This window comes from Lissotriton helveticus, chromosome 11, assembly GCF_964261635.1.
Source record: "Lissotriton helveticus chromosome 11, aLisHel1.1, whole genome shotgun sequence".
NCBI lineage: Eukaryota > Metazoa > Chordata > Amphibia > Caudata > Salamandridae > Lissotriton > Lissotriton helveticus.
Window position 1 is genome coordinate 1,090,932,130 of NC_136072.1, and position 16,806 is coordinate 1,090,948,935.

Consider the following 16,806-nt stretch of genomic DNA (forward strand, 5'->3'; position numbering starts at 1 on the left):
TCTGGTTGGACTATGGCGGGAGTGAGGGAGTGTGAGAAGTTGGCCTGATGTGCAGTGCTCACTATTCTAGTGATCACTATATATCAGTCCAAACAACCCTTATTGATGATTGGTTGTAAGTCAACCTTATAGACCAGCTATCCTAGTAGCATGGATACGAGCAGTCTAAGGCTAAGACTCTAGAGGGCGTGTTAAGCCAGCTGTTTTACCATCACATTACCCCTTGAACACCCAGTGAAAGGACACCACACAAGTGTTATGAAAATAAACAGTGTATTTATTAGAATCACAACAACCCTGTACTCTTTATGAGGACAGGGTGCTAGGCACACAACAAAACTCTTACGAAAATACTTAAGTTAGCACGTTATACACAAATGCCCGAGGGGCACGAAAAACCATATACTTAAAAAGTGGAATGCGAAATTACTAGCAGGTAAGTACAGTACTAATAGGCTTTGGAATCGCTAGGACTAGACTATAGAATCGTTAGATTACTTCTAGGAGGCCTAGGGGACTCGGGTGCAGAGTGTGCACTCTCACGCGGGATGCGGGACAAAGTCTATGGAAGCTAGTAAAGGCAAAGTTAGTGTTCACGGGCGAACCCGACCTGGTAGGAAGAAAACGACAGTGGATCCTGACCCTAGGATAGTGAGGCTATGCTGGGACACCGAAGTGCCGAAGTTACCTAGCCCAGGGGCTGCAGCTGCATAGGTCTGAAAAGACGTCGGGGATCTCGTTACCGGACCAGGAGCCTGGAAGAAGGAAGTTGCTGGCAGGCGACCAGTGAAGGAAAGTTCGTTGGATCCAAGCCTGGATCGAGGAAGAAGAAACCTGAAAGCAGAGGGGACCAAGTTCTTGAATCACTAGCCAGTGATTAAGTGGGCACCAGGATGGCACCGGGCGAAGTCACCTCGACTAGGTGAGTGGGCGACGCTGGCTCTGCAGATCTCACGGACCAGGAGGCGTTGTCGGCGACCAGGATGGAGAGGCGAGCTGTCCCACGATGGATGAAGCTGTCGGCGTCGAAGTTACCCAGGATTGGGCAACAAGCCTTGGCTAATTCAAGCCCACGCGGTGGACTCAAAATGGCGCCTTGAGTGGACCAGGAGGGTCCGGGGGGCTCCTCTTTTGGAAGGGAGCAAGGGCCAGCCTGGAGCAACCAGACCAGCAGCAGAAATGTCGTCGGGCGTCGTTCAGAAGGCCACAAGCCAGCGGGCTAGTAGCCAAACAACGCGGGGAGCAGCAAAAAGCAGAAGGGCCCCACGCAGATCGTGGAGATGCTGGGAGGCTGCACTTCGGTGCTGGAGCTGCTCAGGGTCGGGGCTTCTCGGACCCCAAAGCACTCACCAGGAAATTACTCGGCGGGCTTGCTGGAAAGAAGTCGTGCAGTCTTGAAGATGGCCGGTCCCTCGAGGTCTCGTCACACCCACGAATCTCAGCGTGACTGATGATGCAGGTAGAGGTCAGAGGTGCCAGGGAAGCCGGTTCTCGTCGAGCTGGGCAGTCTTGATCCGGAGGAGAGACTTGCAGCAGACCGCAGTGTTCTTAAGATGGTGCCTGCGGATGCAGGGTGACTACTCCTTAGTCACAAGGGAGAAATCTTAGGAAGAAGTCTTGAGTTCCTTTCGTGGAAAGTAGTTTCAGGATTCAAAGATGATCTGATTTGGAAGGGGGCCAGTTCCTACCTTTATCCTGTAAAAAGGGGCTGGCACGCGACTAAGTCCTGCCCTAGGGGTGGGACTAGGAGGGGGGTGGTTACACCCACTTCCTTGGCGGGCTTTTCCCCAGCACAGGGTCTGGAGTGACCCTGGAACTGGTTCCAGCCAGCCTATGCACAGTGAGCACCGGGGTGCCACGTGCAGTCACCTTCCTCTAAAGCCCTGCCTACCTACAATACACAAAACCCTGTCTGGGACGGTGCTGGCACCGCCCCTGGCAGGAAACCCTTTGTCCTTATCTCCTGCTCTGGGAGGACTCCCAGCAGCAGGAGGGCAGACTTGTGTCTCGGTGGCAGCATCCATTTTGTGGAGCTGAGGCTCTGTTTGACTTTAACCGGGGTTAGGGGTTACATACATGTCGTGTCCCTCTAGAAGGGTGGAATGCTAACCCCGTCGCCAGAATTGGCGAGGGGTTAGTATTCCAATTCGTATGACACCTTACTCGACATGTTTTGATAAAGCGATACCAGAGTTGGCATATAACCGCGAGGATTATAATGCACTTAAGAGTATATGGTATGCGATATCATGGAAACGGCTAAGGGATGGATCCCGAAAGCCGCAGACAGGCTCAGCTCATGCCAGAGCACCATCTCACACGATTCCAAGCACTCTGCCTTCAGGATTGTTAAGGCCTGCCATAGGAGTGACTGATAGGAGATCTGTGTGTCCATTTTTAGGGTTAGATATAGGTATACTATATCTAAAGCAAAGGGTGAGTACACCACCTTGCCCCAGCTGTCGTGCAGCCAGTTGTGTCAGTTTAGTTAGTCAGCCCAGGGGTGGCATAATACATGCTTCAGCCCCTGGGAGACTTCTGGGTACACCTCAGCCCTGGGTACAGGGACTTGGAGAGGGCCCAGTGCCAATTCAGTACCTGAGTACAATTTGGATAGAGAGAACAGCTAGGCTGTGGGTCTGATTAGCAGGCCCCCAGCCAGGGAAAGTCGTAAACCAGTGCAGCAAAAAGCAAAAAATCTGGGTGATCATAGGATTGCAGACCCTACTCTCCTACAGGGAGTCTTCCTTATTGGAAGGCAGTGCCCTCACACACCTGTGGGGGTGTCATGCGTCATCATCGGGCTTAGCTCCTCGTGGGGCCGGTGCTGCAATGTCCCACGGCCCCGCGAGAGGTCGCTTTGGCAGAGATCTTTTATAGATAGCTGTGATGATGAGTGCAGATGTGTGGGGAGGGCGAAGTGGTGAAATAAAGTGACCTAAAACTACCTAAGGCATACCGAAAGATATTTTACTAAGCGGTCGCCTTGGCAGGATTAAAACTATGTGGACTGTCAGCTGTGGTTACACAGCCTGACAATCTCGTAATGGATGCTCTGGGAGGTCGACATGCCTTTGAGGTCCAGGAGGGATCTGTGGCGTTCCTTCAGGACCAAAAATAAATTAGGTGTCCCTGTCCTTAGATCTAAGAATGTCAGTTAATTTTTCAAAGACTTGAAAGGAAGTATGTCAATACTACCTACAATCAATTAACCTATTGGGGTCTTCCTTTCCAACCCCAATGTGAAGGAGCTGAAGCGCCTTGGATCAAGGCAGAGGACCGCGTAAAAACTGCGATGAAAATTAAAGTTCTGCACGGAGATGAGCGTGTCACCTACCCTACGCGCTGCCTGCCCGGAGGTGCCAGGCACTACAGGACCAGCAGGGCACAAGTCATAAAAAAAGAAGTGGGGGGGACGCTGTCGCCGGAAGTGACGTCACAAAAGGTGGCTTGACCCATCGGGCTCATTGCCTCCCCTCGCTCACCCCTTAGATGTGATTGCATCTGAGAAGTCAGCGCGTGAGCAGCGTGCTGTGAGCTCCGAGCTCCTCGTCCCAGAGAGGCCAAAGAATGAAGTCCAGCTGTTTGGCAGTGGGGACGGCATCCACCCGGTAAAATAAGTGGGGGGACGCCGTCCACCCACATGGTACACCGACTCGAGCCCTGAGGACCAGCTACGCAAACCCAACAAGTATTCAACAGAATCCTATGTCACTACGCCACACGTGCTGGCAGACCCACCTTGGCAGTCAACATAGGCAGAGCTGTCACTTTTGCCAGCTCCATGCCAGAGTAGGACATACAGCCCAGATTGTTGCGTTGCATCTTGGGACTTGGAGTCCTGTTAATTCCATTATAAAATAAGGACTACGTTCTCAGAAAGGAACTATGCATACCCTGGGTCGAATGAGATACTCGGAACACGTGGACCTCGGAAACTGGAGAGCTCCGAGTACAGGAAGAGGCATTTTAGAAGCCAAAATTAGTTCCTGGAAAGTTATTTTCGGAAATTTAGTTCGACATAGTCAACAAGGAAAATTAAGACTGATTAAGGAAAACAAAAAGAGGCAAAACTATGCCTGTGGGTAAAGTCCGCGCTATATAAAAATGCATGAAATAAATAAATAAATTAAAAATTGCTGATAAAATCCAGAGAGGAGAGAGACGCAGCCTCTCCGTGTTACCGTGAGACAAAAAAAGGAGACCTAAAAAAAAATCCGGCGCAATAAACAGCTTGGAAAAGCAAAGAGGAAACTTGCGCAATGCTTCTCGTGCCAGTAAAGTGTGTCTGCATTGTTACATATGGGAAAATAAAGTAAAACAGCAAACCAGATGCTGCGGAGACTGTAATTTGAGTTGTTTACAGGATCGACTTCTAAAAGTGAAGTCATCTCTGTGCCGGTGGCCAATGGAGGCTGAGCCTCGACGCCCAGAGACAGCGGGAGCCAATCCTGGGGCAGGAGGGTGAGAAGGGGCGGGGCAGACTGCTCTGGGAGGCCAAGGGTTGCACACACCCCCGGGTCACGAGACAAACAGGCCCCCGCGGCTCCTTCAGCAAGCAGAGAACACATGGTGACTGCAGAAGTCTCAAACTTAAGGAAAATGCAAAGGCTCCTTTGACTGCAGCATGCCTCAAGCCACCCACACTAGTTACACAGCAAGCAATAACACCGAAAAAACGCACCCAAAAAAAGTGCAGAAATTATATAGTCACAGCAAGTTTGCACCCTGCCTTGTTATTCGGTGTGCTGCTTCTGTAGGCGCCATTCAAAACTAGCCAAGCCAGTAGAAACTAACAAGACTACAACTCCCAGAATGCACTGATATGTTAAAACAAAGTCCTTGGATAGAAAATGCAGACCCAGTGACAGGCATTGGGACAACCTACTCCGTATCACTAACACAGTATTCACTCACCGATCATGTGCAGTACTTGCAGGCAATCCTCGCATGTAGCACTCACTCCAGATGTATACGTGCAGAATTAATTGTCCCCCACCACGCCAGTGCTCACTCCATGCTATGGTGGCTACCGCTGTAGAGTGACCATCAGTTGGGGAAGTTATTCTAATCAGTTCAATGGATGGAAGCAATATAAAGCCACCGCTCCCAGAATGCTTTAGGCCAGTGGTTCCCAAACTTTTTTGACCCGTGGCTCCCTTGACCCAATTGGCAGTTTGCCGTGGCTCCCCGCCATTTTCTTTACCGTGGCAAACATTTTTTTATGGGGCTTAAAAGCACCTGCTGCCCCGTTCCTGGCCTCTAGCAGGCGAGATCAGAATTTTGTCTAATAGAAGTTTTGACTCAAGGAAGTGTTATTCTTGGTTAGGTAGTGCAGAGGGTCGATATGCCTGTTGCACAGAACATGTACTGTGCAGATCACAAAGTGAATGTAACCTAAACATGTCCATGGGTTACTGAGTTTGTCAGAGACTTCCTTTTGTTAGTTGCAGTTTACAGTGAGCTAATATTTGTCATCAAAGAACTGCTGGCAGACTTCAAGGTATAGATTAGAACATATGGGGTTTCCCCCCAACATTGATTGAAAAGGTGCTGCCTGGCCCTGCTGGCCCTGCCTGCCTCAGCTGTGCCTTGGCTGTCTGGCCTGGCCTCGCCCTTTTCATCCCGGATGCCACTGCACTAAATCAAGACCCACAACTGCTTCTCTATTTTAGCCTTCTTTTTCATTTCTGTCTCTTGCTATTTGCCTTTCTTTCACCTCTTTTCAGTTTTGCCTTTCTGTGCTTTTGGCTTTTCGCCTTTTCCTCTCCCCACTTTCACCTTTTTGCCCTTTTTGTCACCTTTAAGGCCGTGGTTCCCAAACTGTGATTAGCATTTCAACAGCATTATTTTTACTGAAACCACGGAGCACGTTAGAAATCAGACATAAAATATAAGCCAAACCAATGTCGTCTTCTCTCTGAGAGAAGCCTTGGCTTGGCTTATTTATTTATTTATTTAATTTATTCAAAGTTTTATATAGCGCGAACAAGATCCTTACAGATATCAGAGCGCTTCACAGAGACAGGGGTAGGGGCAACAGGAATGAACAAGATAACGAGAGCAGCATAATAATCACTCACATAGTAGGATAACAACAATGTACAGAAACATATCCAAATACAATCAGGTAAACAAGTAATATAAGACGGCACAAGTCATTGCTCCACTACAGAAGGGTTGAGGTAAAGCCTTGGATGTGTGGATGGCTTATACCAATTTCTTAGGATAGAGAAAGCACTGGGTGGGGGCATCGGGAGGGTGAGACAATACACCAAAGTGTAACATATATTGGTCGGTAGTAAGAGAGTAGCGTAGCAGTGACACCATAAAGTAGGAGTATAGTGCCAAAGAACAGGTGATCAGTGATACAGAGCGATGCAGAGTCTCAGATCCAGTATCTATAAGGTTCAGGAGATCTTGGCCAGAAGGATTGTTTTCACCTCTTTCTTGAAGAGTGCAGTGGAGGAGATAAGCCTGGTTTCCGGAGGGAGCGCATTCCAGATCCTGGGTGCCATTCCTGAGAAGGAGCGCTTGTATGTTTTTTCTTTCCGGAATCTACGAGGTTTCAGGAGTAGATTTTTTGTACTACGATTGGTTTGATGATGATATGATATATGATGATGATATGATGATTACTTATATTTTATGTCTGATTTCTAACGTGCTCCGTTTTTACAGTAACAATAATGCTGGTAATACGGGTGTAAAATGAAGGTTGGGCAGAATGCTGATCTTCTGCCCAACCTTTGTCTTACACATTTATCACCAGCATTACGTTTACTGTAAAAACGGAGCACGTTAGAAATAACACATGAAATATAAGCCAAACCAAGGCCTTCTCTCTGGCTTCTTGACGGCTGCTTCACTTTTCCACATTGTGGTCGCGGCGCCCCTGGCTCCTCATTACGGCGCACCGGGGTGCTCGGCGCACAGTTTGGGAACCACGGCTTTAGGCTGTTGCATAAAATCCCTACACTGGAACCAGTGTTGATAATGGCACGGAGTGAGGTGGCCAACATTGCTGGAGCTAACATGGGAAACAAACCGGCATATTTATAATTTTACGAGGCCACGTGGCTTTTCATGGATATGTAAATATAGAGTAAGGCAATGCCTTACTTTGCATGGAAAGAAAGTCCCATAAGTGTTGCTGTGGGTGTTCACACACAACACTCATGGTTTTTGACACCGCCCCAGATATACAACATAGCGTAAATTTGGGGCAGCACCAAAACTAACGCCTAACTAAAGTAATATTCACATTTCTCCCAGTTTTTTCCTCTTTCCATGTGAACAAGTAAAACGCCTACTTTGATTGTTTTTGTGAAGGAAGGCAGTCCTTCGTGCACAAAAACAATCATGCCAGCAACACATACACCCTTGCTCCATGGTGCTAGGGTGCCTGCGTTGGCGCTCGGCTGCAGTTTGTGCACTAGCGCTGGCAGAAAGGACAGGAATGCACTGTATCTTTTCTTTTGACATAGGGAAGCGCAGCTAGAAGGCTGGACGCCCTACCCTACACCAAAATATTGTAAATATGCCCCATAGTTTCTGAAAGGTCAGTGGGATTAACAGATATGTTTTTCAGGACCAGTCCTATGTTTTGAGGTGGCCTGCTCTTGCTTGGACAGATGTGGTGGGACAGCAGGTGGTGTACCCTATTCTTAGAAAGAGATTATTTACTTGTCTGATTACGTAATGGGAAGGATAGCAAATACGATACTAAATTTAAATGCCAATGCTTCTTTAGATGCAGAACTCAATATCTTTATTACTATCTCCTAAACATTAAAAAAAAAAGTTTTGTTACAGGACAACCGTACACCATTCCAACAAATTGGAATCCGTCCAAGTGTTTCTACACGCAATACAATTTAAACCCATCAATGTCTCCACCCAAGACACTTAGTAAAGAATACACACTTGCACGTTAATAGAACTAGTTCCCTGTTAGCACTTGAGGGGACAGGCACAGAGTGTGAAAACATTAATATGTTGTATGTAGCTGAATTCTGATTGCCCTTTCCATCGCAGTATGGTGGACTGCATTTGTCGTACAACTGATCGAATTAGAATAAATTGTTAATCAGGAAATATGAAGAAGACAAAAATGAAGTCACCGTTCTTAAGAAATTCTATTGCTGATGGCCTATTAATGAGAGAGGCAAGAGTTGTGCGTTTCAAGGGGTTATAATCAATCGATCAGCGCAGGATTGTCCTTTAGCACACAGGTTTCTATGATACGAGAATGTAATAAAGTGTAAATTGGAGCCCTGTGCTCCAATTGGTGCAAGTTTAATGCAGGGTGTCAGAGTAGTAGTTCAAGCGTTACAACAAAATCATGCCAAACTGCCCTGCTTTTTCGCCGCACATGGTGAGAGACACGAGTGGCATGTGGTTCAATAGAAATACATGGAGAAACCAGGATTTTGAATGTCAAAGGAAACTTTACATTGGATTGACTACACGTTGAACACGCCGCTTAAACCGGAACCCCAATGTGGGTCGGAAGTATCACCACATTTCAAATTTCACTGATTGGAAGGATCTAGCCTTGAGGAAGTCGCGGGACCACGTCCCTTAAGCAACGAAACACGTGTTGGCTGCGGCTGTTGACAACTGGTGTACAAGACCACGAGAATAAAATTCGAAAAAAAGAAAAAAGACGGAATTGTGTACAATTTATGTCGTGCGATGAATAATTATTGGCCTGTTCTTAGTAACAATAGGGAAACCATTTTGAATTTGAGGTGTGCTGGAGAGTGAAGTATACCCTCAGGAAGTGGGGCTCCACCGTATTGTTTCTTCCTTTCTCAGGGTATTTTTTAACCTGTAGATTTTTCAAGGAGTGTTAATGTTAACCCATTAGCAGAGATGTGGTTTTATTTGCATCTGAAAGGCTACCTCTGTCCTCTCAGCCACTGGACTGTTTAACCTGTTATTGCCTACAAGAAAAAAAACATCAGCAAATATATTTTATTTTAGATTTAACAAGTGTGCCAACTAGGACTACGGCAAACAACACCATCTTGTATGATGCATTGTGGGGTTTATAGTTTTGCTTTGAATGCTACAATTATGGGTTGTACATCCCAGTATGAGTGACCAGATTATAAACCGATTAACAGCAAACTCTATGGCATGTCATTATCCTGAGCCTCCTATGGCGTTAGTCTGTTGCTATTTTTCCATTTCAAGAAACGTTGATTTTAAAAATTTCACTTTTCTTAATAAGGAAATCCACATAGTTTCTGAAAATGTTGTTCAAAATGTTTTTACCAACAATAATTTGTCTCGCATGGAAGCACAGAAACTCAATTTTATTAAAAGAGGCATTTCTGCTCTTGAGCATAAAATTTGGTGAAGCACACACCGTGCTGCAGTTTGCAGAAACAAGACAAAAAGTATACTATTCTTGTAGGAAAATGGCGCACCACTTTTTGCCTGTAAAACCCAGCAATTCTTTAAAACTCGTCTTCGATTTGACGTCTGGCTCTGCTCACACTACAGTTCATCACTTTCTAACAAGGAACGGCCATACAGAGCAGTATTTTGTACTGCAGCCATGCTGGGTAAGTGTGTCACTAGAAGGCACTTGAAGAGTCAAAACATCAAGCCTTAAAAAGAAGTGAAGAGGGCGGGGCTGAGAAGGTCCCAAGATGGCCAGCCACAAGACTATGGTGCTCTAAACAGAGCCCAGTTTCTTTTCCCGTACAGCCTCGCCACTGGTGTGCTAATGCTATGTGGTAGTGCTGCAGATGTTGGTAAATATTTGCATACTGCATGACTAACCCAAAGGCAATAGTGCACTTTTCATGGTCTTGGTTGAAGGTACAGTTAACAAGTGATTTGAGGGGTAGTCGGATTCTGAGAGGGGAAGTGGACGTGGACTATTACTGAGTCGTAACGTAGTGTTATTTAAGGGGGTGCGTCTTCAGCTCCTTCCTACATTGGATCAGGGTCAGGACAGTTCTGATGGATACAGGAATGTTGTTCCAGATCTTGGGTGCATTGACGGAGAAGGTCTGTGGCCTTGACGGAAATTGAGGCAGGGATGATGAAAATGAAAATCGAGGAGAAGATGGCGGGTGTGTGAGGGGACTTCACTGAAATCAGACTGATCCTTTCTACTGCATCCTTAAAACAAGCATTTGCAGTGCAATTAGTCTCGCCTTTGGGACCTTATATGTATTTAGCTATGCAGCACATTAGCCTGGGTGCTGAAAAATCTACTGTTCTTTAACATGGAGGGAATGTAAGCACCAAACTGCATGACACACCAGATATGGGAACACAGGAAGAGAAATATTGCCTTTCAGCGCAAAATGGTATAGGTCAAAGCTCTGTTTTTAATATAAAATCAGTGCCTTCGGTGGTCATATCATGGAAAATACAAGATTTAAAAAAAATATTATTGTCTACGGGTGCTTGTGGAAGACAATTTCTATGGACCGGAATCAAGAGAATGCTAAAGTGATTCTGGAATTTACTGCCCTCTGCTGGTCGTTTTCGATCACGAAATTTAAATAGAGGCAGATGCCAGAAAAAAGGGAAAAAAATTCCCTCAGCAGAAAGCAATTCTGGTATTTTACTGACCTCTACTGGTCATTTTCTATCAAGATCGTTAAATAGAGGCAGTTGAACAAGCAGAAAGCAATTCTGGTATTTTACTGACCTCTACTGGTCGTTTTCTATCAAGACAGTTAAATAGAGGCAGTTGAACAGAAAAAAAGTCCCTAGGCGGAAGCAGACAAGTCTGGGCTGATCTCCAGAGCCCACAAAGTACATACACATATAAGTATATACTGAAATATAAACAAGAGGTCTTGAATGCTCGACCTAAAAAGAAGTGAAATCACTTATGAAAAAATTGCTACCCTAATTGTATTATACTGAACTCTTTTTCTTCCTATATTTTATATCTTTTTATTCCTATGTATATTATTGGCCTTGTTAAGTTTATGTATTTGTTGTCTTGTCAATTGAGGTTACTTTCTGCAATTTGCTGTTTTTCCAGGTTGTATCTATTTTTCTTACGAGTTACTTACTTCATATCACCTGTAAAGCACTCTCATGCCCACTAGATTCATGTTAACGCTATATAAAACTTTAAAATACAAACATAAAATGCAAAGTGCTGTTGGCAAAAATTCCAAAATTGGCTGAAAATGTTATATGTGACATGGGGCCACTTTTCTGCAAATCTACACATTTGCAAAGTAGTCTAGTCCATTCTAAAAATTGCCTGCTTCACAGGTACACCCAAAAGAAAACTCTGCTCAAATATTGTTCAAGGGTTCACTCTTTAACTCACCTAATGCATTAAAAGAAGCATTGGCAATGCAAATCATTTTTCTTTTGCGTAGTGGAATAGTTTCTATCAACACAAAGCAACAACAAAGGTATAACATTGGCAGTGGAACCTTCCCTAACACAAAGAGTAAGTAAACAACTGGTGACTGTAATAGAAGGAGTACCACATAATTCTCACCAATACAGGACAGGTACATCGCAGGTAACTAACACTAAAGAGGGAGTGAGAGATATTGGAAACTGTTGTACAATTTCTGTAAACAGACTTTAATATAGGAGAAGTACAAAATTCCTGGAAGAAACAGCCACACCTCTTTCATGTACGGATAGAGGATGCATAACTCTCACCTACTTACTGTGGTGTGCTCCATCAGCGGGAGCAGCCCAGGGCACTACTGTTCACTGGTTGAATGGGTTCCTAGTTCTGTTATTTATGTTCTATTTTTGTTTAACTGACAGATAAAACTGAGGGCGAGTGAGCTAAAAAAAAAATCTGGTGTCTCCTTACAAGAAGCTTCTAAACAGGTGGGCCAAGGAACATACCCTACTTCTCTTTTCCATCGATGTTTTGATGCATATATTTTGCCCTGAGGAGGCAGGCATCTTCCCCATGACCAGGGGTGGTTCCTCCACTTGGGCGAAGGAGCGTCGCCGCAGTGCGAGAGGCAGAAACATAAAATGGTAACCAGAATGCAAATGCAGAACAAATCTAATGGTAAAGGCAGGAAATGGTGAAGTGAAGATGCTTTAGAGGGTGGGAAGAATATGTAATTTGTCTTTTTTTTTGTCCCCATGGCTCATTATTTGGAACTGCATACAATGCTGGCTTTGTCACAGCATGGGCACTGCCTGTGGTTCTATAGAACGTATACGTTTGTTCACCCACTCACCTGGACACGGCTGAATGCTGCATGGGCGCCTCTCTGGCATGCCCCTCTTGCCAGTCACATAGCACGAGGGTACTGGCTCCTCCTCGACGTTTCTGCAGTAATTGTGATCTTCTGCGGCAGCTGTAGGGCAAGAAAGACACCATGACTCCTCTGCATGTACGACCTGCCCCGACCCACACCCCACAATGAGGTTAAATAAAGCATCTCTGCATGCCTGGCCTGCCCCAACCCAGACCCCACAGTGAGGTTTAATAAAGCATCTCTGGATGCATGGCCTTCTCCAACCCAGACACCACAATGAGGTTAAATAAAGCATCTCTGCATGCATGGCCTGCTCCAACCCAGACCCCACAATGAGGTTTAATAAAGCATCTCTGCATACATGGCCTGCTCCAACCCAGACCCCACAATGAGGTTTAATAAAGCATCTCTGCAAGCCTGGCCTGCTCCAACCCAGACCCCACAATGAGGTTAAATAAAGCATCTCTGCAAGCCTGGCCTGCTCCAACCCAGACCCCACAGTGAGGTTTAATAAAGCATCTCTGGATGCATGGCCTGCTCCAACCCAGACCCCACAATGAGGTTTAATAAAGCATCTCTGGATGCATGGCCTTCAACCCAGACACCACAATGAGGTTAAATAAAGCATCTCTGCATGCATGGCCTGCTCCAACCCAGACCCCACAATGAGGTTTAATAAAGCATCTCTGGATGCATGGCCTTCTCCAACCCAGACCCAACAATGAGGTTAAATAAAGCATCTCTGCAAGCCTGGCCTGCTCCAACCCAGACCCCACAATGAGGTTAAACAAAGCATCTCTGCAATCCTGGCCTGCTCAAACCCAGACCCCACAATGAGGTTTAATAAAGCATCTCTGGATGCATGGCCTTCTCCAACCCAGACCCCACAATGAGGTTAAATAAAGCATCTCTGGATGCATGGCCTGCCCCAACCCACACACCACAATGAGGTTAAATAAAGCATCTCTGCATGCATGGCCTGCCCCAACCCAGACCCCACAATGAGGTTGAATAAAGCATCTCTGGATGCATGGCCTTCTCCAACCCACACACCACAATGAGGTTAAATAAAGCATCTCTGCATGCATGGCCTGCCCCAACCCAGACCCCACAATGAGGTTTAATAAAGCATCTCTGGATGCATGGCCTTCTCCAACCCAGACCCCACAAAGAGGTTAAATGAAGCATCTCTGCAAGCCTGGCCTGCTCCAACCCAGACCCCACAATGAGGTTAAATAAAGCATCTCTGCAAGCCTGGCCTGCTCCAACCCAGACCCCACAATGAGGTTTAATAAAGCATCTCTGGATGCATGGCCTTCAACCCAGACACCACAATGAGGTTAAATAAAGCATCTCTGCATGCATGGCCTGCTCCAACCCAGACCCCACAATGAGGTTTAATAAAGCATCTCTGGATGCATGGCCTTCTCCAACCCAGACCCAACAATGAGGTTAAATAAAGCATCTCTGCAAGCCTGGCCTGCTCCAACCCAGACCCCACAATGAGGTTAAATAAAGCATCTCTGCAATCCTGGCCTGCTCCAACCCAGACCCCACAATGAGGTTTAATAAAGCATCTCTGGATGCATGGCCTTCTCTAACCCAGACCCCACAATGAGGTTAAATAAAGCATCTCTGGATGCATGGCCTGCCCCAACCCACACACAACAATGAGGTTAAATAAAGCATCTCTGCATGCATGGCCTGCCCCAACCCAGACCCCACAATGAGGTTGAATAAAGCATCTCTGGATGCATGGCCTTCTCCAACCCACACACCACAATGAGGTTAAATAAAGCATCTCTGGATGCATGGCCTGCCCCAACCCAGACCCCACAATGAGGTTTAATAAAGCATCTCTGGATGCATGGCCTTCTCCAACCGAGACCCCACAAAGAGGTTAAATGAAGCATCTCTGCAAGCCTGGCCTGCTCCAACCCAGACCCCACAATGAGGTTAAATAAAGCATCTCTGCAAGCCTGGCCTGCTCCAATCCAGACCCCACAATAAGGTTTAATAAAGCATCTCTGGATGCATGGCCTTCTCCAACCCAGACCCCACAATGAGGTTAAATAAAGCATCTCTGGATGCATGGCCTTCTCCAACCCAGACCCCACAATGAGGTTAAATAAAGCAAGCATCTCTGCAAGCCTGGCCTGCTCCAACCCAGACCCCACAATGAGGTTTAATAAAGCATCTCTGGATGCATGGCCTTCTCCAACCCAGACCCCACAATGAGGTTAAGTAAAGCATCTCTGGATGCATGGCCTGCCCCAACCCAGACCCCACAATGAGGTTTAATAAAGCATCTCTGGATGCCCGGCCTGCTCTAACCCATACCCCACAATGAGGTTTATTAAAGCATCTCTGGATGCATGGCCTGCCCCAATCCAGACCCCACAATGAGGATTATTAAAGCATCTCTGGATGCATGGCCTGCCCCAACCCAGACCCCACAATGAGGTTTAATAAAGCATCTCTGGATGCATGGCCTTCTCCAACCCAGACCCCACAATTAGGTTAAATAAAGCATCTCTGGATGCATGGCCTGCCCCAACCCAGACCCCACAATGAGGTTAAATAAAGCATCTCTGGATGCATGGCCTGCTCCAACCCAGACCCCACAATGAGGTTTAATAAAGCATCTCTGGATGCATGGCCTTCTCCAACCCAGACACCACAATGAGGTTAAATAAAGCATCTCTGCATGCATGGCCTGCTCCAACCCAGACCCCACAATGAGGTTTAATAAAGCATCTCTGGATGCATGGCCTGCTCCAACCCAGACCCCACAATGAGGTTTAATAAAGCATCTCTGGATGCATGGCCTTCTCCAACCCAGACCCCACAATGAGGTTAAATAAAGCATCTCTGCAAGCCTGGCCTGCTCCAACCCAGACCCCACAATGAGGTTAAATAAAGCATCTCTGCAAGCCTGGCCTGCTCCAACCCAGACCCCACAATGAGGTTAAATAAAGCATCTCTGCAATCCTGGCCTGCTCCAACCCAGACCCCACAATGAGGTTTAATAAAGCATCTCTGGATGCATGGCCTTCTCTAACCCAGACCCCACAATGAGGTTAAATAAAGCATCTCTGGATGCATGGCCTGCCCCAACCCACACACAACAATGAGGTTAAATAAAGCATCTCTGCATGCATGGCCTGCCCCAACCCAGACCCCACAATGAGGTTGAATAAAGCATCTCTGGATGCATGGCCTTCTCCAACCCACACACCACAATGAGGTTAAATAAAGCATCTCTGGATGCATGGCCTGCCCCAACCCAGACCCCACAATGAGGTTTAATAAAGCATCTCTGGATGCATGGCCTTCTCCAACCGAGACCCCACAAAGAGGTTAAATGAAGCATCTCTGCAAGCCTGGCCTGCTCCAACCCAGACCCCACAATGAGGTTAAATAAAGCATCTCTGCAAGCCTGGCCTGCTCCAATCCAGACCCCACAATAAGGTTTAATAAAGCATCTCTGGATGCATGGCCTTCTCCAACCCAGACCCCACAATGAGGTTAAATAAAGCATCTCTGGATGCATGGCCTTCTCCAACCCAGACCCCACAATGAGGTTAAATAAAGCAAGCATCTCTGCAAGCCTGGCCTGCTCCAACCCAGACCCCACAATGAGGTTTAATAAAGCATCTCTGGATGCATGGCCTTCTCCAACCCAGACCCCACAATGAGGTTAAGTAAAGCATCTCTGGATGCATGGCCTGCCCCAACCCAGACCCCACAATGAGGTTTAATAAAGCATCTCTGGATGCCCGGCCTGCTCTAACCCATACCCCACAATGAGGTTTATTAAAGCATCTCTGGATGCATGGCCTGCCCCAATCCAGACCCCACAATGAGGATTATTAAAGCATCTCTGGATGCATGGCCTGCCCCAACCCAGACCCCACAATGAGGTTTAATAAAGCATCTCTGGATGCATGGCCTTCTCCAACCCAGACCCCACAATTAGGTTAAATAAAGCATCTCTGGATGCATGGCCTGCCCCAACCCAGACCCCACAATGAGGTTAAATAAAGCATCTCTGGATGCATGGCCTGCTCCAACCCAGACCCCACAATGAGGTTTAATAAAGCATCTCTGGATGCATGGCCTTCTCCAACCCAGACACCACAATGAGGTTAAATAAAGCATCTCTGCATGCATGGCCTGCTCCAACCCAGACCCCACAATGAGGTTTAATAAAGCATCTCTGGATGCATGGCCTGCTCCAACCCAGACCCCACAATGAGGTTTAATAAAGCATCTCTGGATGCATGGCCTTCTCCAACCCAGACCCCACAATGAGGTTAAATAAAGCATCTCTGCAAGCCTGGCCTGCTCCAACCCAGACCCCACAATGAGGTTAAATAAAGCATCTCTGCAAGCCTGGCCTGCTCCAACCCAGACCCCACAATGAGGTTAAATAAAGCATCTCTGCAAGCCTGGCCTGCTCCAATCCAGGCCCCACAATGAGGTTTAATAAAGCATCTCTGCAAGCCTGGCCTGCTCCAACCCAGACCCCCCAATGAGGTTTAATAAAGCATCTCTGGATGCATGGCCTTCTCCAACC

At 46.7% G+C, this 16,806-nt stretch overlaps 1 protein-coding gene across 1 annotated transcript in view; it reads right to left on the reverse strand.

Annotated features, from left to right (window-relative positions):
- Positions 1-16,806, reverse strand: part of PIK3IP1 (phosphoinositide-3-kinase interacting protein 1) — a 55,606-nt gene that overhangs the window by 27,467 nt on the left and 11,333 nt on the right. The window contains exon 3 of the mRNA XM_078667711.1: positions 12,207-12,326. Coding sequence (XP_078523837.1) covers positions 12,207-12,326 — 120 coding nt within the window. The remainder of the gene's footprint in view (positions 1-12,206; positions 12,327-16,806) is intronic.